At 40.3% G+C, this 23,326-nt stretch overlaps 4 protein-coding genes across 4 annotated transcripts; 2 read left to right on the top strand and 2 right to left on the bottom strand.

Moving 5' to 3' along the window:
• Positions 1 to 100: 100 nt before the first annotated feature.
• LOC115747746 (putative ubiquitin-conjugating enzyme E2 38) lies at positions 101 to 1,551 on the bottom strand. Its single transcript, XM_030684009.2, has 2 exons — positions 1,167 to 1,551; positions 101 to 723 (listed from the first exon to the last, which is right to left on the bottom strand). Exons 1-2 carry the CDS (start codon positions 1,549 to 1,551, stop codon positions 161 to 163), a joined length of 948 nt encoding a protein of 315 aa, XP_030539869.2. The 3' UTR covers positions 101 to 160.
• Positions 1,552 to 8,124: 6,573 nt separating this feature from the next.
• LOC115747748 (probable pectinesterase 67) lies at positions 8,125 to 9,874 on the top strand. Its single transcript, XM_030684010.2, has 5 exons — positions 8,125 to 8,422; positions 8,657 to 8,819; positions 8,986 to 9,192; positions 9,281 to 9,528; positions 9,652 to 9,874. Exons 1-5 carry the CDS (start codon positions 8,148 to 8,150, stop codon positions 9,803 to 9,805), a joined length of 1,047 nt encoding a protein of 348 aa, XP_030539870.2. The 5' UTR covers positions 8,125 to 8,147; the 3' UTR covers positions 9,806 to 9,874.
• A 1,134-nt stretch (positions 9,875 to 11,008) lies between these two features.
• On the top strand, positions 11,009 to 13,860 carry LOC115747723 (huntingtin-interacting protein K). Its single transcript, XM_030683989.2, has 4 exons — positions 11,009 to 11,274; positions 11,723 to 11,778; positions 13,503 to 13,569; positions 13,654 to 13,860. The coding sequence occupies exons 1-4, from the start codon at positions 11,143 to 11,145 to the stop codon at positions 13,732 to 13,734; spliced, it is 336 nt and encodes a 111-aa protein (XP_030539849.1). The 5' UTR covers positions 11,009 to 11,142; the 3' UTR covers positions 13,735 to 13,860.
• A 701-nt stretch (positions 13,861 to 14,561) lies between these two features.
• On the bottom strand, positions 14,562 to 21,936 carry LOC115747780 (RGS domain-containing serine/threonine-protein kinase A-like). Its single transcript, XM_030684066.2, has 13 exons — positions 20,841 to 21,936; positions 20,165 to 20,579; positions 19,461 to 20,088; positions 19,104 to 19,144; positions 18,424 to 18,492; positions 17,066 to 17,166; positions 16,826 to 16,904; positions 16,379 to 16,477; positions 16,174 to 16,242; positions 15,997 to 16,046; positions 15,810 to 15,891; positions 15,372 to 15,466; positions 14,562 to 15,082 (listed from the first exon to the last, which is right to left on the bottom strand). Exons 1-13 carry the CDS (start codon positions 21,254 to 21,256, stop codon positions 14,956 to 14,958), a joined length of 2,271 nt encoding a protein of 756 aa, XP_030539926.2. The 5' UTR covers positions 21,257 to 21,936; the 3' UTR covers positions 14,562 to 14,955.
• Between the last annotated feature and the right edge of the window lie 1,390 nt (positions 21,937 to 23,326).

The following is a 23,326-nucleotide window of genomic DNA, read 5'->3' as shown; positions in this document are numbered from 1 at the left end:
CAAAATTTGACACAAAGATTCAATTCTTTGGACGAAATACGATAATCTCGCAAGTGATTCTGCACATTCGATCTCTTGCGCTATAGATTAAAATTGTCCGTGGCATCATTTAATTTAATGTGCCTGGCAAATAACTCTGCAAATTGTCAATTTTCTTATCCTATTTCAATCCAAAAAACTTTTTAACCGTCGAGACGACATTGACCACTAAACCCTTCGTCCCCTTGACCGGCGCCGTCGCCTCGTCCAAACTCAACTCTTCGCTCAAACCGGCCAGCGAAGCCCCTTCCTTGCTGAATGCTTTGTATAGCCGCGGATACAAGCTCTCGATGGACTCCTTGAACTTCTTCGGCACCGCCACCCTAGACGACGGCGCCTGCTGCGGCGTGCCATCCCGGAAGTACCCCACCCGGACCCTCCCGTGGGCGTAGGCCTCGCAGGCCTGCAGTATGGGGCAGGCCCTGTCACGGAAGTGCCACGCGACGAGGGCCTCGAACCCTCTCGGAGGCGTCTTGATCAGGTGCAGCATGGAATTGCACGAGAGGACGAAGGCCTCCTCGTTGTAGGCAAAGGACTTCTTCTCGCCGGAGGATCCGGGCTTGAAGGACCCGAAACCCGGTTCGTTGTAGTAGGGTCGCTCGTTCAGCACGAGGGCCTGTATCGAGAGCAGCACCTGCAAGACCGTCGACTCCTTCGGATTCCATGTTTCACTCTTTCTTTTGCCTAACAAAGACGCAATTCTTAATTTTAGCAAATGAATTTTTTCCTATTAGTAAGAGAAAAAATTACCAAAAAAAAATTATAAATCTATTATAATTATGTCAATTCAATCTCAAACATGCCGGTCCTTCCTTCCGGCCAATGACCGGCATTGACGTGATAATTTTTAATTATATTTTGAAGCTTGCCTACGGACAGGCTAGGTCTAGGCAAGGGCTTGAAGCTTGCCAACGGACAGGCTAGGTCTAGGCAAGGGCCACGCGCCCTCGTCTAGATTTGGCAAGGGCGCACGGGCGAGGAACATAAGCTAATTAATATATATGAAACCAATCCTTAGAGAAATAAAAATTATGAAATATTAGATAGCTACGATTCAGAAATCATATGTAAATGTACCTACGTAAGTAATCAGAAACACAAGCTTTGTAAAATGCAACAGAAGTTACCAGGCCACGTATTAAGCAAGCTCAAGCAGACATTGCCGTTCACGTAGAGGTTCGGGTTGATCCGGTACCCGAACGACCGGTAGTGGACCTGGGGTGGCTGCGTTGGGTAATGGGGCGTGAAGGATATGTCGAAGAAGTAGAGGCCGTCGTGGTAGGGCGTGTCGGAGGCGCCGGCGATGGCGGCCCGGAGGAGGCCGACCCTCTTCTCGTAGGCCCGCACGGTGATGGACTGCGGCAGGTGCTGCTCCAGGAGCTTCCACTCCTTCATGATCTTCTTCTGGGTCGTGGCCGGGATGGGCAGGCTCGAGTCGCGATAGAAGTGGTCCGAGTCGTCTGAGATGACATCAAAGCGCTGGAAGGGCTTCGATCTCCGAGGCTGTCCCATCGGGCTCGGCGGCGGCGGCGGCGGCGGAGCAAGAAGAAGAAGAAGAAGCAGCGGAGGGCGTGGTTCTGCGCCGCTTGTTCCTCGACATGATTTTGATGGTTCTTGGGTTTCACCCAAATGTCGAGTGACTGTATAACTCCGATCTGAAAGAGAGATTTGGAGAGAGAGAGAGAGAGGAGATATAACTGGAGGAGGAATTGCTGAAACGGATCAGATTAGGAATCTAATTTTAATTATCAAGAGGTTGGGTGTGTTTTGAATATTTTCTAATGTTTATCTTTTGTACTTTATTATTTGTTTAATTTAGTTTATTGTTAATTCTTGGCATTGTGGATTTCTTTTTTTTTTAAATCTTTTTCCCAATTTGAAACTCGGATAAAAGAATATTATTATTTATTGAACAACGCTCAAGTGAAGGAATAAATAGTTACATACGAAAATAAACATCATAAGTATTTGTTTTAAACGGAAAAGTTCTAAGGTTTTCGAAAGCCATAATTAGATTCCAGCGACTCGTGATCCGTCTTTTTCAACTTTCGAGACGATCCCCGCGATCTCCTCCTTCGTATTTTGCGTTGACGATATGGTCATACTATTTTTAAGCTCTTAAGGATCTTTATGGCATTTGTTCAAGCTTGGCTCGAGGGTGCTGCAGTCTATTTCATGTGTGAAAATTTCCTATGTTTTGTCGGATGATTTTCTCCATTTTCCTCCAAAAGTGCTCGACTTTCATTTGTGGCTCCACATGTTGGGCTGATTATATTCCTTTTGTGAGGACATTACGCGTTCCTTATCGTGCAAGCGTAACTCTCAATTGTCTTGCCTTGACGCATAAAATTTTAGGTTCACGATCACTGAAAGGTTTGACTCCTTTATTGATAAAGACTTAAAAAAGGGATTATACATTACATGATACATACTTTATTTAACATTTTGTAGGATCACCATCGATTGTCATAAAAATTTAAGTTGTTAGATAAAAAAAAGTGATTTAATATTTAAACATTCTAACGGTCCCCTCACGCATAGATTGGACTTTTAAGAATATGTTAAAAAAAATGTTGAACATGGTGTTTTATTTATCCAAACCTTAAACAATTGGACTAGCCAATTACGTGGGAGAGTGATTGTTCTTTAGGTCTCCTTCACAACCCAGTTCACTACTCTTTTAAAATTCAAGCTATTAGAAGAAGGCGATATTTGATATTTCAAATACCCTAACGCCCCCCTCATGTATGGGTTGGACTTTGAAAATATGTAATTTTTTGGTTAAACATATTGTTTTGTTTTTCAAAACCTTAAATGCGAGAGCCTATAGTCGGGGCATCTAAACAGAGCAAATCCATCAGGGGCCTAGGAGATCGGACTAGGCAATTATGCGGGGGAGTATTTGTTCTTTGGGCCTTCACAACTCTGGAACAACATATGAGATTATGTGGAATAACTACCGACTGTTTTAAAAGTTTAAGTTGCTAGATGAAATCATGATTTGATATTGAAATATTATAAATATATTTGATTATGATCTGTTTCTTTAACAAAAAAAAAAAAGAGAAGAAGAAGAAAAAAAAAAAAAAACCTCTAAAGTTATTAGTTTCTCGTGAGCTTAGTTTATTTTCAGTCGATGACCTTGAATATTTTTTGTGCATTTGTTTGAATTACTCGTTTATTCTCAATAACGTGAAAAACGTGATAATTAGGGGACCCCGAAGATTTGGGCAAAAAATTCGATTTATTCGATCAAATTTACTCGAGGTGATTTAAAGTTTAAAATTATATTAATCCTTTTAGAAATTTATTGAGAATACCTTTATTATGATTCGATAAATTAAAATCCGTAGATATTTGCTGCTTTTCTTTTCCCAAAATTTTCGGGATAAGCATAACAACACAACGAAACGTAGCTGGCTTAACCGATCTAATCTAAAGAGGACGCTATCCGCAACTGTACTTTTATCTACTCCATCAAATGAATCTCAAAAAGATTTTCAAACTCTAAAATTACGATCCTGGTTTGTTTCGCAAAAAAATAAATGATTTGAAATCTTTTTACAGAAAATGATCGCCCATGTCGCTCACGAAAATATTTAGACATAAATTGTTATCGATAGTATTTTTTTTTCATTGGCTAATTATTTCAGGTGATATGAGTTATCCTTTCTAAGAAAATATTTCTCAAATCATTTATTTTCCGTCAAACAAACGGAGCCTACATGGGTTTATTTCTTTCTATATTTGACCATGTTTATTATACTTTTAATCGAGAGAGAGTCCACTTGAATGTAAATTTTTTAGCCATTTTTTTCATTTATACATTTGTTAATGATTTCTTTTCAACTATATTTTTTTGTGGTCGAGATTGTTGTTTTCAACATTTAAATTATAGAAATTGTGGGGCATAAAAACAGCTGGAGTGCCATTTATTTGTCAACGGCGCTCAATTTAGTGTTAATATTTTTTTTGGATCACTTAAGTGCCAAAATCGAATAAAAACAATCAGCTAAGTGCCAATTCCAGCCAAAAACGATAGCTTAAATGCTAATTTCAGCCAAACATTACACGTGGTATTTTTAATTAATTTTTTAATATTATGTGGATTTTTTTTTAAAAAAAAAAAGTCAGTCCACATGACATCTACGTGCAATTTTTTTTTAAAAAAGTCTACGTGGATGCCACGTGTAATATCATTTTACAAAATAAGCTAAAATATTTTTAAAAAATAAATTCAATTAAAAAATATTTGTAACCTAAAAAAAAAAAATTTGGGTGGACTCTTGCCATTGCCGGCAATGGCCAACGACGGGTGAGGGCTAGTCGGGTGGGGTCGGTGATCCCCGACCATTGGTTGGTAGGGTAGGGGTCGCCTCGCCAAGGGTTGGCGAGGGCCGGCAACCCTTGCCCGGATCTCGGCGAGGGTCGCGACCCTCGACCAGGCCTGACCGTGGGCCTCCACCAATTGGGGTCGGCCGCCATTGGCGGCCCGTGGCCGAGCCCGGGCGAGGACCGCGGGCTTTCACCTAGATTTGGGAGAGGGCTACTGGCCCTTGCTAGCCCTTGGTGGGGCGACCTTGCCCCATCGGCTAGTGGCCGGGGGTCGCCAACCCCTAGTCGACCAGCCCTCGCCGCTACAGCTCATCTTGATTTTTTTTTTTTTTTTTTGTTTTATTTAGCCAATTTTGCAATTACAAATGCTGAAGTTCTGATTTTTTAGGTATTTTTGCAATTATTTTCATTTTTTCCGGTTTTTAGCTTATTAGGTGGAAATTTTTATTAAGTTTTGACTTTTTTATTGCTAATTGGGATTTTCGGCGTGCCACGTATGCGCCACATACGATTTCCGGAAAGCCACATCGGACTTGTCATTGAAATAATCGTTTTTCAAAAAAACTTATACTTAAGTGATCCAAAAAAAATATTGGCACTAAAGTGAGCGTCGTACATAAATATTGACACTCCTGGTGTTCTTTTGCCGAAATTGTGGTCATTGTTTTTTCTTACTGTAAGCAAATGAAAACGTAAAAATCTTGAATTGATCACATGAAATGGACTTTTGAATCTAGTCTTTTCTAAACGGCATTTAAACCAAAATTGCTTTCAATGAGCTTTTCAATTACAATTTGCTTTGACAAAAAAAATTACAATTTACCAAATACTATTTGTATTTCGTGAAAATCCCCGTGTCTAAAGTCATTATTATTTATGCAAAGCCTTTTACCAAACACTCTCTCTAACAAATTAACAAGCAGTATTTTTTATACATATGATTTCCTTCCACCTATTAAGTTCAAGTTTTTTCGTTGCATTTTCTAACAATTTCCCTCCATCGGTTTGTTTTAGATGATTAACCATTTTGGCAGCACAAATCAACTGTTCTTATTATTTTAGCACAAAAAAATTGATCATTTTAGAGTAGGAGTCATAGCATTGCACGGTATGTAAAGCCCCATAAATATTACAGACATACCTAGAACCAAATTAATTAGAATTGATTCTTATATAATCATCTTGTAAGTACTCGATGTACTCTTCATTAATGATATATACTAAAATTACACAATTTTCTCTTCTACGCGATCTTATCCAAAAAAAAAAAAATGCGTAGGGTTATGAATTCAAATTCGGGTTTTGTTATATAGAACTAAAAAGTCAAGTGATGAAAATTTAAACATCGAATTTTCAATTTCAGCTCTTAATTGGAATATCAAACAAGCTTAATTAACTCTTCCTCTGATATATGCAATTGAACTGTAGAAAAACAAAGGGATAACTAAATGTATAAACAGAAATTAATGACTTGTCTCTCTTAATTAACCCTGAGTTTATTATTAATTACATAACCCCCTAATTTTAATACAATGGGTGGTACTTGGGAGTTCTTGTTGGTTCAATGCGCCCTACGTCTTAAAAACAGCCGACAACATATGATCACGCAAAAGAGAAGGTTGAACCAGAGAGTGCGTGAATGAACAGGATTCCGCATTGCTCGGTCGGAGCGAATGACGATGGTTCGAGGCGAATCACACTCGCTGCATGATGAACAAAACCATGGAGTCCCGCCCGACGTATCGAACCCCTTCGAGTACGGCGGTATTGATGACATATGATAAATCGAACCACTTCATGCTAGGAAAGTTTATAAAAAAAAATCATAAACATATTGCATTTATATTAATTCAGTCATGCACCTTTTCAGGCTTCATCAATGAGTCTATCCGGCCAATTTAGACTCAAAATCGCTGCTCGTGGACGTTGGTCATTCGACGTAACACGGTCGGTGTTTGACATTAATAATCTTTGTAATTTTTTAAAAAAAATTATAGATTTTCTTCGCTTGTCCATGGCTCGCGAGGCGCCTCATCCACATATCTGGCAACCGCGGATTTTTCATGGCCCCCGAGTTTTGATGGCAAGCTCCAAATCTTGTCCATGGACGGACAAGGTTGACAACGAAAGCTTCTTTGCTTCGTTGGAGTTGGAGAAGCAGATCGCAGCCATGGATGATGGAGGAGGAGCAGAGAAAACAGGCCAAGATGGAGGACAAGGAAGGATAAAGGAGGAAGAAAGAGAAATTGATTTTTTTTTTTTTTAATTTCAACTTAACAGACACATGTGACTTTATTATTGGACATGTATTCGACCAACCAAAAAAAAAAAAAAAAGGTGGCAATTTCGTAGAAGAGGTTGTAGCTTCAACTAAATAGGGCGATTCATTAGAAAATTTGATCATCTGAAACAAATATTTGCTAATCTAAAAAACAAAAAGAATTAGACGTTATTTTTTACAAGTAAAATAGGTGGCAACTTAATTCGAGAATGATTATAATCTATACAAATTAAGGTTGATTAATCAATAAGTAGTAAGAAATTAAGTAGAATGGAGTTTTTGTGCTGGAGCCATATCATCATAAAGATCCATTCCCTTCCATTTTCCTCCCCATTAATTTGAAACCATTAATTTTTACCACAATAGATCAAAAAGCTTAATTATACTAACAAAGAAAAACTTAATTAAAGAGAGCATTACTGAATAGGGCTAATATCACAAAAAAAATCCCAATATGATACATTTATGACAAATTTACCACAAATTAGTACACTTGTGATAAATTTAGCCCTCCGTTAGTTTTCATTAATTTTTATCATCAAATTGCTAAGTTGGATGACATGTGATAGTTGACGAAGTATACCACATTGGGATTTTTACCATCCGTTTGTCACATATGTACTAGTTTGGAATTTTTCATTGTATTATATTAATTTAACTGAAAGTAACAAAGGGTAAAATTGTCAACAAATTTACCGGTTTTGGAATTTTTGGATGGAAAAAATTAGTTTGAGATAAATTTGCCATAAGTGTACCACTTTAGGATTTTTAGTTGTCAAAAAAATTAATTTGAAATAAATTTATCACTATACCGGTTTGAGATTTTTCGTGGCATTAACCTTACTAAATAATTATACATGTTGAATGATGAGAAATTACTTAATTGTAAACGCGGACTAATAAAAGGGAACACTGAATATGAAATCTTTCAAAATAGAAGACAAAAAAGAGCATATATTCATATTCCTCATACATCGAGCTAAAATTTTTCCTATCTTTTTTTTTTTTTCAAACATACTAACGTTCTATTGCCGACGCATATCAATGTTTCATTGTCTTTTTTCTTGCACACGGAATATTATACTAGAATCGACCCTATGTCGAAAAAAAAAATTGCCACCGTAAATCGGTTACGACATTCGATTTCCCGCCAATTTTCGCTTCCGCCCGACAAAGTTCGATCTCTTATAAATAGAAATTTCTTGTTTCCCCTCCAAACCCAATCTCCCCAATGGCAATTTGGCTGCATCACATCTAAACCACACACAAAACATCCGGGCTCCCTCCAAAACAGTGAAACCTCTCCTTCATTAACCAACTCTTTACCTGCCCAAAACCACAACCCCCGCCATCATTTCCCCAAAAAACCTGAGGGCCCTTCCCAACAAACGAGCCCTCCGCATTAAAAGTTTACCTTCTCAGATCCTTTTTCCAACCACGCAAAGCCTCCCAAGAAAGAAATTAGACGAAAAAAGGGCCGTTCAAGAGTATTATGGTCCCTCGCTCACCCTCGATAAGGGCGGTTAACGTCGCCCTCGCCGCCACCTTCGTTTTTGCCGTCTCCATCGGGCTCCCTGCCGTCCATGGTTTGTCCGCGGACACGGTCATCGACTCCCCGCTGCTGACGCAGAAGATCGGCACCAACCGGACGATAAAGGTCGACATAAACGGCAATGGGGACTTCAAGTCCGTTCAGGCCGCCGTCGATTCGGTCCCCAGAGGGAACTCCATGTGGGTCATCATCCATGTCAGGAAAGGAGTCTACAGGTAACGCAATTCGGAGATTCGAGCTAGCTTAGGAAAATGGGCAATTATCGGTTACGATTTTAGCATAAGATGGGATTAGGATTATGCCGAGGCGTGACGTCTGTCGAAATGGAGCGTGCCGGCACGAATTTTCGCTTGAGCTTAACGAAAAAGTGCTTCGAGATGAACGGTTTTTGCGATTCAATTATCGGACCGGCAACGTTTTCATCTCTTGAAATTGATTCGAATTGGTAGGGAAAAGGTGCACATACCGAAGGACAAGCCTTACATATTCATGAGAGGGAATGGTAAGGGAAGATCTATCATTTCATGGTCGCAGAGCTCTGCCGATAACGTCGAATCCGCCACTTTCAAAGTTGAAGCCCCTAACTTCGTCGCCTTCGGCATTAGCTTCAAGGTTCGAACTCGAGACCTCCTGCTATAATTTCGCATCCCATTTCTTCACAACTAGCTCTTGCCAATCTCTTTTTAGCTCGAGAAGTCCGAGACGTAGGTTTAAGGAGAGAACGCACGAGTTCGGTTTGCTGATCTCGGTCATGCACGATCCTTCTTTTACAATGCAGAACGATGCGCCGACGGGAGTGGCGTACACATCGCAGAACCAGTCGGTGGCGGCATTCGTGGCGGCGGATAAGGTGGCTTTCTACCATTGCGCATTCTACAGCACCCACAACACTCTGTTCGACTACAAAGGCCGACATTACTACGACAACTGCTACATCCAAGGCTCGATCGACTTCATCTTCGGCCGGGGCCGGTCCGTCTTCCACGTAAGCAAACTTCTGCACACGAACTCGTCAAATTCGACCGCGATAATGAGATTTTTATCCGAATGACTGATCGTGGGGGAACACGCAGAGTTGCTATATATTCATCATAGACGACAAGAGGTTGTCGATCCACGGATCCATCACGGCCCAGAACAGAGAAAGCGCGGACGAGAACAGCGGGTTCGTGTTCGTGAAAGGGAAGGTGTACGGCATCGGCGACGTCTACCTCGGGCGAGCCAAAGGCGCCTACTCGAGGGTCGTCTTCGCGAAGACGTACCTCTCCAAAACCATAGTCCCCCACGGTTGGACCAACTGGAGCTACGATGGCAGCACAAAGTAAGTGATCTCAACCATTGCCTCAATTCGAAACACATCGAATCGAAATCATAATTCGTTACACATCGGTAATGTTGCCAACAAGGCGAATAACGGGTTTCCAAACGGATGATGAAACCGCAGGAACTTGTACCACGCGGAGTACCGTTGCCATGGGCCGGGGGCCGAGTCGACCGACCGAGCGCCATGGTCGCATCAGCTCACCGACGAGGAAGCCACGCCATTCATGTCGATCGATTACATCGACGGCCAGGAGTGGCTCCCTGCGTGGCTATGAAGTGGGTCCCTACCAACACCCGCCTATGTAGATACATATCCTTCGTATGTTGTCTGGTTGACTTCGAAAAGAAGTGCAAATTAGAATCATATGACCAGTTGAATTCAAACTTCTTCCCCTCGCCACATTTCATCGTTAAGCGTGAATATATCGGTATGGATGCGCAAGTCGCATTCGAACTGTATGTGATTTTCTTTTTCCATTATGCTTACAAATATAACTGGCTAGATATGAAATCGGGTATATGAACATTTCAATACTCAAGAAGTAGGAAAATGCACGATAATCCCTTTGGTTGCAAAAGTCTTGGATAAGACTTTATGATTGGTTAGGTTCGGTTTGGTTTGAGAACTGGTTTTTAGCCATAAAATTCGAGAAAAAATAGGTGCCTTGTTTGGTAAAAATGAAAATTTAAATGTGGAATTTTAAGCGTCGAAAATAAAATTAAGAAATGATTTGGTGAAAATTAAAAATTGATAATAGAACACTATTATTATCGTGCCCAATGCCTTTTTTTTCCCTTCTTTTGGTCAAAATCTTGCAAATTGTTAAAAGGGGTCATTATTGGTAGGTTTTATCGTATTTAGAAAAATTCAAATTATCAATAATATTTTTTTAAGAAAATGAAACAAATGATCCTTAAATTTTTGACACAATATGCAATTGATCCCTAAACTTTTAATTAATCAATATGGCCCCGAAAATTTTTTGCTTATGTGCAATGTGGTCCCCGAACTTTCAATTTATTTAATGTGATCTCCGAACTTTTGAAATATATTCAACTTAGTTCATGAACTATATGAAATGTCGTCCCCGAACTTGAATTAATAAAAGGACTATATTGAATATCTTTATATAGTTCAAAGACTAAGTTAAACATATTTTAAAAATTCCGGACCATATTGATCAAATTAAAAATTTAGTAACCAAATTATATATTGAGCTAAAGTTCGGGCATTATATTGGTCAAACTAAAAGTTCAAAGATCATATTGCATACTGAGTCAAAGTTTTTTTTTTTTTTTTGTCGGAGCATACTGAGTCAAAGTTGAGAGACTATTTATGTCATTATTCTAATTTTTTTTTCTATCGAACAAATTAACTCCTACAGAAAATTAAAAATTAACTCCCTTAAGTGAATTTTTTATTTAGTTCGATTAATTTAAGTCAACAAGATTAAATCATCGAAGAGGCCCTCCTCGGTCATAATCGCGTACAGGTACAGGAACAGAGTGTTTGTTAGGGTTTTGGAGCTCATCATCTCCCAAATTCTTCTGCGGTCGTCTTCATCTTGCTGTGAGCTTAGCCTCGGAAGCGAGACAGAGAGAGACCGCGCCGATGGAGGGAGGAGACGAAGCGGCCATCGAGAGGATGGTGGACTCCAAGGACCTGCAACAGCAGAGCAAGGCACTCGATAAGCTCACCGACCATGTCGAAGATCGCCAGCTCGATTCTACTCGCGTTCAAGAGGTCTTTTGCTCATTCCTCTCTCGTTCTGCTCAGAAAACCTCATTCGCGATTCCATTGCCTATGCTCCGCATCCCAACAAAAAAAAAAAAAAAAAAAAAATTGAAGAAGAAGTGCGTTAGTGAAGTTGCGAGATGAATTGGTGCGCGTCAGTTATGTCCGAGCGCTAGTTCAGCTTATTTTCTGCAGATGAATTTCATATGAAAGGCTACTGGAGATAAATGTTTTATATCGCTTCACCAAATGTGTAATGAGAATTGAGCTTGTTCCAAATTTTGTCGATATTAATCCTTTTTTTCCTAAAATTAATTTGAGTGCCTGTTGTTGGAAATTGAAGAGCGCAAGTTAGCATAGTTAATAAATTCGCAGAACTTTGGAGTGATTCGGTTGAGTGGATACTGTAGTTCTTTTGCGAAATCTTAATGCAAGATCTGATTGTTTAATGTGGCAGGCGATGGCATCAATTGCTGCATCCGCAGAAGCTGATAGGAATGCCATGAGGATGAGGTATTATTGAAATATAATCCGCTTCTTTGCTATGTGGAAGTTACTTCGATAGGTTGTTCGCATTGTCTGGTCTTTTAGAAACTTGACGCTTGATAAATTTTGCAAGCTCTTGCTAGTGTTTGCTTGATAAAAAGCTAAGTGGTAAGTACCCTATTTATACTCGTTTCATGACTGCAATACTTGGATAGTATGAGGCCGCATAGTCACATAAGTTCTTGAGAATAATTGAGGTCTCCGCATTCATGAAAGGCCATTTCCAAGAGGAGGTTAAAGGCCAATTATAAATAAAAAAAATTTCTCTCACATGGTGAAAAGTTAAATCTCTTCAGTAAGCTAGCAAGTTGGTGTTGCAAGTAGGTTCATGTAGAATCTCATGAAACCCCGCTTGCAAGTTGTGGAACAAATCTTATACCTGAAAGGAACTCAGAGTATGGTAATTTCCTTTTCTTACCAAAAAGTAGTGGAATTCAAAGTTAGGTAGATGCTGTGATGCTAACAATGTAAGAATCATGGCACACGTTTAACTTGAGTTCTGGAGCATTTTCCTGGTGTAGTAGTCTAGTAGGAGATAATCTACTATATCCTTGTCACCTTATGAGTGAGCATAAAATAGTAGTGATGGTGGCTCGAGAAGAATATGAGAGACTTGGACAAAGTCGGTAGTTACTTCATATCTTCCTTTGGTTGGGCACATCTAGTGGAAAAATGCAGTTTTAATATTCAGGCAAAACATGTTGAGTTTTACTGCCATTTTACTAGAGAGAGTGTTTGAAGGAGAAATAGAGATGAAATTGTCAAAGCAGAAAACTAAGCTCGCCGAATGTTTTTGTTTTCTCCAAGGTTGGTGACTTGCAGAGAGTAGCTTGGTGTGATAACATAACCAAGTTAGGTTAGAAGAAGTGTTAAAAATAACAACCAACTTGCTAGCTTCTTGAAGAAGTCTCCCCGTGAGGAAGGATCTTATGGAGTTGGCCTTTGGGCTTTAATCTTCGCTAAATGTTGGCCATTCATGAAAAGCAAAGACATAGTTTAGCCATTCATGTGTGTATTTAGTCATGGAACCAATATCAAAAGTGTCGTTTGCTTTTGGTTTTTGGTTGAGCAAACACTATCAATAAGCTAACAAAGCGTTTTTAGAATAAACACTGTATATCAACAATTTTGGCACAAAGGCTTGCATGAGACAAGTTACGTGAAGAGAAATAGAGCTGAAGTGGCTTTGAGTGTCCACTATGCAGTGGAGTGTGTAATTGGAGTCCTGTGTGCACATATACTTCACGTACTATTTATAATAAAATTCAGCTTCCTGTTTCATTGCTTACCTCAATTTCAAGTTGAACATGTCTTCTGACGAATGGAAATTGTCATGGCATCGCAATCAGATGTTTTGGATCAAGTTACATTACCCTATTTGAGCCATGGCAGATGATGTTAGTCAGGACTCATGATAGTCTTAGTTGGCATGAGCCAGTGTGTGAGATCTTCCATGAGTATTAGGGTTGGCACTCGTCACAATCATTAGGGTTAAATGTTGTCCATAGCAAAGATGCATCAATGCTTCATCATCCAATTTCGATGGAACCGTTTCAGCTACTTTCTGGCTTGTGGTAACTTGTGCATCTCTGCTGTTGATTTACAGTTATCACTCAATGCATATACTTTTTATTTTTTTCGTTATCTCATTGATTTCTGATGCAATATGCTTGTGGCACATTGTTCCCTAGGGAGAAAGAATTGGCTGCTGTCAAGATCAATGCAGCTGATGTTGACATAATCGCTAACGAACTTGAGGTCAGTTACCTAATGCCATGCACTTGAACACCTTTATTCTCTGGCCTGAGATTTCCAACATTGTATGCTAAATACTGGAAACAGCTGGACCGAAAGGTGGCTGAAAGGACCTTGCGAGAGCATAAAGGTGATGCTGTTGCTGCAATTCGTTCCTTGCTTCGATAAATCGCACGAAGAATGGGCATTTGTAATTTTTCTGAGGACTCTCCGACTTGCCATGACACTGTGCAAGTTGGATCCAGAGCTATATGAGTCATACTTCTTTTTGGATGTATGGCTTGCTTACTATGAGATTCGTGTGCTGTCGCTCATTCTTGGTTGCTACCAGATCTGCAGCCCTGCATTTTTTTCTTTTTTGGTCGATAGGTCAGAGCTTATTAGACAGCATTTAGTTTGAGAAACTAAAGCAGTAAACGTTCTGGAAAAAATGAGAGGTGAATTGCTTGTAGGAATTTGTTGAAATCGCCTGCCGACACGCTCGGCTATTGACTGTGGAAAATGCATGGACGTCCCTGGGCTTAGCCGTCCAATACTTATCCAAGTTTCTGAACGGGTATCACCATTTATGTATTTCCATGGGATGAATAATTTGCACTAGTGTCAAGTTAGCTTCAGTTTATTTCTCAAAAAATCAATATTTTAAAATATTTTTTAATATAATTATTTATGTTGCTTGAAATTATTAATCACTGAGCAATATTTTCATTAATGCTAATAATTTATTTGTGAATATTTTAGCTGACATTTTTTCTTTTATAAAGCAATACAAGCGATTATTTTAAAAAAAAATTTAATTATTCATTTTTTCGCGAATAAATGAAGCTTTAAATGCAATTGCTATTTGTTCATTGCACTGTAAGTGGCTATCCAGGGATAAGTTCACATTGGTAATCAGGTTGCATTGCAATTTAACAGTAACAGAATCGACAGATAATTTGTCTTCACGGAGTAAATCACTAAATCTCTCTGTTTCACCACTAAGAGCCGTCATAGTCAATTTTGATTTGTACAGCTTTTGTGAGAACCTAATGTTTTACTATGAATGTATCACAAACAAATGGATGACAAGCCTAATGCGCTCAGCCTCTGAATCTCCACAACACTTTGCAACATATCTACAAGGTCCTTCGTGACTTCTGGTAAATGCACAAAAGCGACACAGAGTCATCCTAAATCCCCCCCAGCCATGAATGCTCATATGAAGGACAAACATTCTTTCCTCTCAAAATGGTCCCAAAAAAATCCGGTCGCCGAATTTCATTGTCCGGTGGCGGCAAAGTGGGTCAAGACTGGATGGCAACATCAACTTCCTGCCGAAGAGCCAGGTTTGCTTGGACCGTTAGCCAATGTAATGAATAGACAAATCCTTTCGATGCACCGGATGTTTCATGTTTCCCTTTGAGTGCTGTCCCCGGCGGCGGAGCGGGAAGCCTGGAATTGGAGGGCGTTCTGTCTCTGCAAATCTTTAAGTATTTCCAGTAGTTCCTGGAACGTCGGTCGGCACTTTGGATCACTGGTTAAAGGAAAATGCAGTTCCCATATCAGTATCGAATTTTCACAAATTTACAATCTTTTTCCTCCCAAAAAAAAAAGGCTCCCAAGTGAAATCAAATTGTGCTAGAAAACCTGCATAACTACAGTGGTACATATCAAATGCTCATCGAGATGGAGCATCGTGTTCTATGTCCAATCAGAAAAATGCTTTCCATTTTCTACCCGAGATGAATGAATTTTCTTTTGCAGACTCCAGGCTTCTGTTAAGTGTACCTGGGGCTTGATAAACACTAAAGGAAAAGAAGCACCTGTGCCAACAGCTCTCGATTATAGATGCCCACTGTGGGTCAACATCGTGAGGGATATCCAGTCGCTGGTTCATAAACCCCACAGCACCAATCACCTGCAAATATCCTGAGTAAAGCGTTGTTCAAAGTATTCCGAACTATAGATGTCATGTAATCCCTCTTAGAAACAAAAGGGAAAGAAAAGAACAGCAGATTGGGCATAGTCATTCGCTCTCCCTTCATGTTCACATAAGGGATGCCGCTGAATAACATAAGGTACAAAGCCTGCAAAGTCCATCTCCACAGAGAAGTGAAAAGGAGACCCAAGATGCAATGTATTCTAGCCGATCAAAGGGATGGCACGATGCCTTTTTTTAACGAATCTTGCTTACTGATCCAAAAACTAAAAGTGCATTTTTTAGAAGAAATGGAATGTGGTGACCGAAAAGAAAAAAGTACCTGAACCGCATTGAGATTATCCCACGGGATCTTCTGGGTGGCAATTTCCCATAATACAACTCCATAACTGTACACGTCAGATCTAGAGATGCAGAGAAATGTCAGAAGTAAATGAGGATACCAAAGCTATCTTTAGATAGATGAAGGTAGTATTCTTCAAAGTAAAACTCAACAGACAAAAACATACTTCTCGTCTGAGGCTTCATTGCGGAGAACTTCTGGTGCCATCCATTGAGGCTGGAGAAAGAGAGAGAAATTGCAGGTCAAGTCAGCCAAGAATTATAATTTCAGATAGCTATAGAGGCAAGTTACAGATGATGACTTACAAAAGTATTGGAAGAAATGGTAAGTATAGTTTTCATACCGTTCCCTTCCCAGTTTTTGTTGTGAGATACGCTTCATGTTTCAGACGCGACAGACCAAAATCACTCACCTAAATAACAATTTTAGCAAATTATAAATGAGCTCATAAGCGAAAACTCCTATATTGCATCTAAAAATAGGTATATATCATGGGACAGAAGGACAGAACTCCGTATATAAGAGGACATCACAAATTGCAGACACACCTTCACATTCCAATTCTTGTCAACTAGGAGATTCGAGGACTTCAAATCACGATGAATGATAGGTGGATTGTAATGATGCAGATAATTCATGCCTCTAGCCTGAAAAGGGCCAAATTCAATAAATCACATGTTAAAAGCAGCGAGATAACATACAAGAGATTAGTAGATTTCAAATAACTGGGCTGAAGACCAAAAGTTCACAGGCCAAGCAGTCTCAGGAGGTTAGGAATGCTAAGGTTCAAGACATTCTTCTCAAATTTTTATCAATATGGAAGTAAAATGTATAATCGAAAGATATCAACAAAAGCAAAGGAGGGCAATATAAGAAAGAGCAAAACAAACGCTGACATGGAAACAGAGGAAAAAAAACTTTCAGGTGACCAAAATGTAAAACGCTGCCCCAGAAGAGGATGAATCTAGATGCATCAATAAGGAGCAGATACTTACCACATCCAAAGCCATATGAACACGGCGTCTCCAATCTAACTTGACTGTGTTCCTCTGCAGTAGGCGAAATAAACTTCCACTGCATCAACACACGTAAGATCTACTGTTAGCTCCACATAGACAGGATATCCACAGAAATTACAATCACCGAAAACCAATAATCAAGACACTACAACGAACTTTAATAATGATGCCCCATATAATCAAAGAGCCTGATTTTCATAAGCATTGAGAAAGTACCGTGGAAGAAACTCTGTGACTATGCAGAGGCGCTGAGGCGAAGTTACTGCTCCCATGAAAAGCAAAACATTGGGGTGCCGAAGTCTCTTCATAAGAGACACCTGAAGGACAAAAAAACTGTCAAATTAATGTCACTTTATGAGAAGTAAGAAAAATCGTGGTAACATCAAAAGAGATTCTCAGAAATCTGCATGGTATGCAAGCAGAGGAAGAGAGCATAGATATACAATCGCAATTCCTCATTTTGAGTACAATGAGAAGGTATATTTCCTTTTGTTGACCCGCAAAATACTACATGTATCCAACACGACACAATTACACATAATGCAATGGATCAAGGCATGGAAAGCCCTTTCTATGCTCTTAGTCAAGCCTAAACTGCAGTAGAACGTTAGCGCTAGCGAACAAGAAAAGGCCCCTTAGATGGATAGGCTAAGGGGCCTTTAACAATGTTATATGAGAAAAGTTGGCCCTTCTTTCTCAAAGTAAAGAAAGCTTACGAGCTGTAGCTTGACAACGATATACCAGGTAAAATATCCAAAATCCATTGGCGCAAAAAAATAAATTCACAACCTGCTATCACCATGTGTACTGGAAAAGTTGCATTACTGTATTAGTGGAACAACACCATTAAAATTGCCAATGCCTTCACTAATAGAGCTGTCACCAATAAAATATATCTGTGGTTTGGGGAAAAAACCCAGTTGCTACAGAATAAGCACCACCAACAATTCTATTCATTAAAAGGCTGAGAATTTATAAAATAACAAACTACAGGCTAGTCATACAAGTGCAGAGAGATAGAGATTAAAGCATGCAGTTCTAACATATTAGTCACTCTTACTTTATCTCTTTATCACACTGGTTTTCAGAATGTTTTTCCTGGACTATCTGACTATCTGACTATCTAGTTCTTATCAGAAAAAAAGAACCATCAGAGGATGTACGGGCAAGTGACACCACAGACGGATTCATTTGGCACCTCGATGTCGACTCATCACATCCTGGGGTGATAAAAATTCACATTTTTGGCTCATTATCAACTAAAAGGCCGACCTATCATTTACCCACTGTCTCCATCTAGATCTAGATTACCATCAAGGAAGGCCCTTATCAAAATTAAACTAGCCACCTTGCATCAGGAATCACTAATCACTACTGCAACAATATTTTAGTGATGTCAAAAGTCAAGGACAGGCCTACAGGCTAAGCAGGACATAGCTCGCATATCATGTCCTACGAGAGATGCCTTAATCAGATTATAAGGTCTAAGCAACCCTCAGATGTTTTGGCTGAATAATACTACTAAGAACAAAGAGAACTCATGAGACATAGTAAAACAAAAAAAGAAAACAAACCTCTTGCTTAAAGGAAAGTATCAGTTCTTGTGAATATTCTTGCATTGAGAATACCTTCACTGCCACATCCTGCAATCGGATTACATGCAGAGAAAGTTAAAATCCAGAAAAATCATCATTAGAAAATCGCATAGGTCTATACCTGACAGTAAGATAAAGTAAGAAGCCAAATGCATTGCTCTAAATCTCGTCTTTCATTTAGCAAAATAAGTAAAACATAGCAGAACTCAAGAACTAAAGTTACCCACATCATTTAGTCATATGTGGGAACAACATGATCTCACAAAGTCAATTACAGCATTAGGTGATTCCAAATAACAAAATTAAGACATCTGGATAACACTTCTCTTCTTTCTTTCCACTTCTCCTGAACAAGTATTTGTGCCATATTTATCATGTCATTCCTAGCAAAACACAGAATGATACCTACTGTCCAGACAGATGACACATTTCTCTTCCATTACATGTCCACAACGAGTAAAATTCACTCCACAACCATGCGTAACTTATTATAAAGAGAGCTTGAAGTCCGTAATTGAATAGCATAAGAGATAACCAATCACTGCCAGAGGAGTGAGATAGACAGTATGTATACCGTGAAGTCAGGCATATGCATTTCACATCATGACATTATGCATCACTCTGTTAAAACTAAACTTAAGGGGAGTAGAAGAACATACTGATCCGTACCACAGAGCGTGATAGACAGTTCCACAAGAACCTGGGAGAGGAGGAAAAGCATACTAAACATCAGTCTGAACACTAAAAAAGTAGAGTTTATTGCCATGAGCATCGCAAACACGGAAACAAGTATGACCAAATGATCTCAGAAGCAAGAAAAAACTACATTGCATGAGAATAATCATTTGGGACCGGATGCATTTGCAGTGCATCTCGGCAAAGTATCCATGATTTGCAACAATAGCACCCATTTTAGGGCCTTTTCAGAGTATGTCCTACTGGCATAATGAATACAAACCCAAAATTGAAGGAAAACTACAAGTGGAAAGCATACTACTTTCCTGAAAGATGATTACCTTGCCCAATTTGTTCTCCAATTGTCAAGTCTTCCCACGGTATCTCGCAATCCAAGCAGTCTGCTTCCATGTCCACCTTGTTCACAGCACCACTACTTGTGCTTCCACAGCTACTGGCACTGCTCGTGCTGTTAACATTAAACGAGGACCATGAACCTGATGCTTCGTTTACAGTGCGATTATTTTCATTGTTCTGATTTTCTAGACTAGCCATGGGAGGACTTTTCTTTTCTTGGTCATTCTGCAATGATACGAAACCAGATCTTCCAGTCCTGGCCTCTGATCCTTCCCTTTCATTGCCTTTCCAAGGCCAGGATAGCCCCCTTCTACCAATCCATGCCTCTGCCTTGGATGTGATGATCTTGTGAATCGGCGGTTTTTCACTCTCATCACTAGAATCTTTAGCATGTTTTCCTGGCGACCTCTCCTCTTTTTGGTAGTGAACACCAAAGGAAGATGGAGGTACATCTCCCCTGGGCGTGCTAGCTCCACTTGATGCTGCATCCTCCCTATTGTCATCTGAGAGACAATTATCAGAATGATGAGTATCACTACTCTCATTCTCACGATCAATATGATTGTCTGCGGTCCGAATCCTTGACTTCACTTTGTTGCTCACCTTGGATGCCTGTTAATTTGGTTCCAACAATAAACTCGCGGTACATGGCAATAAAACATATGATATTTAAAGCTAAAAGACTGACCAAATTAGATATCTTAGAGGCAATTGCAACTTGCAGAGGCTGCTGAGCATCAAGACCAAGCTTATTTGTAGCAGTGTTTTTCAGGCGGCTTAGGCTTGACTCTGCTTCTGAGTGCCTCACTTCTGGCATTTGACTTCTTGGCTCCTGAAAGGGCCGTGAATCACTTGAGACGCATATGATACCCACCAACGTTCCATCGTCATCATAAAATGGAGTATTCGTTGCAACAGCTGAAAATTTTTCGCCTATCTTATTCTTGACAGGGATCTGTCCGGTCCATCTCTCTCCCATGATCGCCCGATTAACAATTTTATTCACTATTCCAAAGTCTCGAGGATCAATTAGGAGCTCAATGGCATCCTGTCCTAGGGCTTCTGGTTCGGAATAACCATATAGGTTTTCTGCAGTTTGATTCCTGCAAAATCAACATTGCCAGGTCATTCTCAGAATCTACAAAGGAACGACACTAGAAACTAGAGAGTGGAACAAATATATCAGAAACAGGTTCTGAAGATTCAACCTTTCTCTTGTCTTTGAGTAACCACTAGTAGCAGAAACCAAAATTTGACATAAATTTCACAGCCCATCACATTTTCAAATCCACGAATTAAACCAATATCTGAGCACCCCACCGCAGGAAAAATGAGAGAACAACTAAAAATTTCGAGCAACTCACCAGTATATGATACGTCCCCCGAGATCAAATATATGAACAGCCTGCCCCATATTCTGCAGAATGTTCAAATACTGTCTTTCCGTAAAATTCATCTCGGCAGGCCCGCCAATGAAGCTTCCCGCGCCTCCTACATTCGGAGGCTCCTCTTGACTCCGGCTCTCCCTCTGCAAAGGTGACGAATGAGCGAAAGTAGCAGAGCCCTTCTTCCACCCTGGGCGAGCCGTGAGCCCGGCCCTCCTCCGGGCGGCCGACCGCTCGGGCGACACGGAGTGGGAACGCTGGCGAGCGCGCTGCTCGGGCCTGGAATCGGACCCGCCCGACAGCTTGAGCTTCGACATTTCGTGCTTGAGGTGAGCTTGACCAGCTTCCAGCTCCTGGATCTTCCTGAGGAGTTCCTCGGCCGGTGGGGTCTCCATTCTAGGGCCTGCGAACGAGCGAAATCACCCCCCCGGAGCGGAGAGTGTTCCACTCCGATCACCCAATGTCCGGCGACGGTACTGTGAGGACCATGGACAGATTTCCCCTCGCGCTCTCTAAAGCCCCCTCTAGGGCACGATCCTACTCGCCGGACTCCATCAATTTCACAGTCTGAACTCAAGCTTGTGGGAGGACACCGCGACTCGAGTTCAAAAGACGAACCCCTCTCTCTCTCTCGAAGATATTCACACACTACCGCTTAGCGCTGATGAAAAGGACAGATTCGCCATTCACACACACACTCTATCTCTATCAAACTGAAGAGAATCGATTGACGAAGAAGAAGAGATTGCCCCTCCTTCCAATGGTCAATGAGCTCTCTCTCTCTCTCTATTGCTTCCACAGAGGGGTTTGGTCCGGGCTTCTTCTTGTTGTTGCTCTGTCACTCATCTCCATCCATCGTCGTCATCATCATTATCATCTGAATCTGAAAACTATATAGACCATATGTTAATCCATTTTTTAACTACCCCAAAAAGGGGAAGGTGGCGCCCAGATGCTCTAACCCCCGCCCACGCGCACGCGCGGCGCGTGGCTCGCCCTGGCCCATAGCGGCCGAGATTTTCTGCTCTCCACTCCGGTCGCGTCGGCGCGTGCCCGGCACGAGGCGGCGCGGGGTTATCTCGGAAGGTCTTAGCTTTTTGAGCCCCTCTTGCCTTTTTCGGTTCATCGCTTGGGTTCGGCTCATCATAGGCCACAAATTTATGCCGATTACGGCTGTCGAAGTGTCAACGTTATGGAACGGCAAATCACGAGGCTGGTCAACTAAAGCACATTTTACATAAAATCCTCAAATATAATTGCACCATAAACATAATTCCCAATATTCGAGTTATTTTCCTTTTTATCTCGCTAAAAATTATTCCTTTGTCGAGTCGAGATAACACGATTCTGTCCTAAGCTAATCGCTTGAATATCGCAATAATAGGATATCGATTTGCATAAACGAATATGACGAAGCCGATGCGAATCCCTCGTTTTCTTTTGTATTTTTACTTTGGTAATATTTTTATTTTTTTGCATCGATCGGTCTCCTCTTTTTTTCCGCATATCGAATATGGCCCTTTTTGAGTGTAATACAAAAAAAAAAAAAAAATCTTCCGTGCCAAAACTGTAATTTCGGGCAGCATTATGTACTCGCCTTGATTCCGAGAAAATATCGATTCTATGCGCTGCTTTAGACATTAGGAGACCTCCTCAACATTATTCCGTGAAAATTTCAAATGTTTCGGATCGTGAGACAAAAAAGGTGGGAGTGCATGAATACATGATTTGGATTGAACAAAAATAAAAAAGCAAAAATCAGTCAAAACAAACTGATAGTTTTCTCATGGTTCCAGCAAAAAAAAATAAAGTTTTTCCATTAAATGTGGAGGTTTTGGTCGGCAAAGCCAAAGTGAAGAAGCTGTTTCGACTCTGCTGAAATCATAAACAAGCGCGACTTAATTTCCTTCACGTAATGAAAAGTGACCAAAAGAAGAATTATGCTAGCATATGGTCCTTATATAAGATGAGACAAAGCTTTTTAATGCTCTCAACCCCAATGGATGGAGCTGAACTTAGTCAAATAAAGTTAGCCCAACGCACGCCCTTCTATCTAGGCGTCAACATCAATTTAACTGATTGATTTTATGGTCTCGAAACGAACAGTGTTTTCAGAGAATTTTCGCGGTCGGGATCGAAATGTAATAAATCTCAACTGTATGAGCCAAAATCTATTGACCGTGCGCGGTTTTTTGCATTTTGGTTTAACAGTTAAAATCTAGAGAGGTGTAGCACCCTTTGGAATCACATGTTCATCCTCAATTTAAGGGTTCCTTTTCGACAGAATAGCAACAATCATAGCGGAAAATCACTTACTTTACTAATGGGTAAGGCACGAAGGAAGTCTTCTTTTTACCAGAAATGGAGAGAGAATCCTTGTTGTGGCTTGCATTTTATTTTTTTTTTTTGGTGGTCTCTTTTCGCCCAAGTTTGCTCGTCCCATTCACGCCAGCCAAAAGGGAAAG

The sequence above is a fragment of the Rhodamnia argentea genome, chromosome 1 (genome assembly GCF_020921035.1).
Source record: "Rhodamnia argentea isolate NSW1041297 chromosome 1, ASM2092103v1, whole genome shotgun sequence".
NCBI lineage: Eukaryota > Viridiplantae > Streptophyta > Magnoliopsida > Myrtales > Myrtaceae > Rhodamnia > Rhodamnia argentea.
Note: the sequence above shows the minus strand (reverse complement) of the source record. Positions and strands in the feature narration are given on the sequence as shown.

Excerpts from the sequence above, each read along its gene's own strand:
- LOC115747746 (XM_030684009.2), bottom strand. The coding sequence starts at position 1,551 with ATGGGACAGCCTCGGAGATCGAAGCCCTTCCAGCGCTTTGATGTCATC. Across the intron at positions 724-1,166 it reads CTTGCTTAATACGTGGCCTG|GCAAAAGAAAGAGTGAAACA; the intron begins GTAACTTCTGTT and ends CGTCTTTGTTAG.
- LOC115747748 (XM_030684010.2), top strand. The coding sequence starts at position 8,148 with ATGGTCCCTCGCTCACCCTCGATAAGGGCGGTTAACGTCGCCCTCGCC. Across the intron at positions 8,820-8,985 it reads CCTTCGGCATTAGCTTCAAG|AACGATGCGCCGACGGGAGT; the intron begins GTTCGAACTCGA and ends TTTACAATGCAG. Across the intron at positions 9,193-9,280 it reads GGGGCCGGTCCGTCTTCCAC|AGTTGCTATATATTCATCAT; the intron begins GTAAGCAAACTT and ends GGGAACACGCAG.
- LOC115747723 (XM_030683989.2), top strand. The coding sequence starts at position 11,143 with ATGGAGGGAGGAGACGAAGCGGCCATCGAGAGGATGGTGGACTCCAAG. Across the intron at positions 11,779-13,502 it reads AGGAATGCCATGAGGATGAG|GGAGAAAGAATTGGCTGCTG; the intron begins GTATTATTGAAA and ends ATTGTTCCCTAG. Across the intron at positions 13,570-13,653 it reads TAATCGCTAACGAACTTGAG|CTGGACCGAAAGGTGGCTGA; the intron begins GTCAGTTACCTA and ends TACTGGAAACAG.
- LOC115747780 (XM_030684066.2), bottom strand. The coding sequence starts at position 21,256 with ATGGAGACCCCACCGGCCGAGGAACTCCTCAGGAAGATCCAGGAGCTG. Across the intron at positions 15,892-15,996 it reads AATGAAGCCTCAGACGAGAA|ATCTGACGTGTACAGTTATG; the intron begins GTATGTTTTTGT and ends CTGCATCTCTAG. Across the intron at positions 15,467-15,809 it reads ATAATCTCAATGCGGTTCAG|GTGATTGGTGCTGTGGGGTT; the intron begins GTACTTTTTTCT and ends GGATATTTGCAG.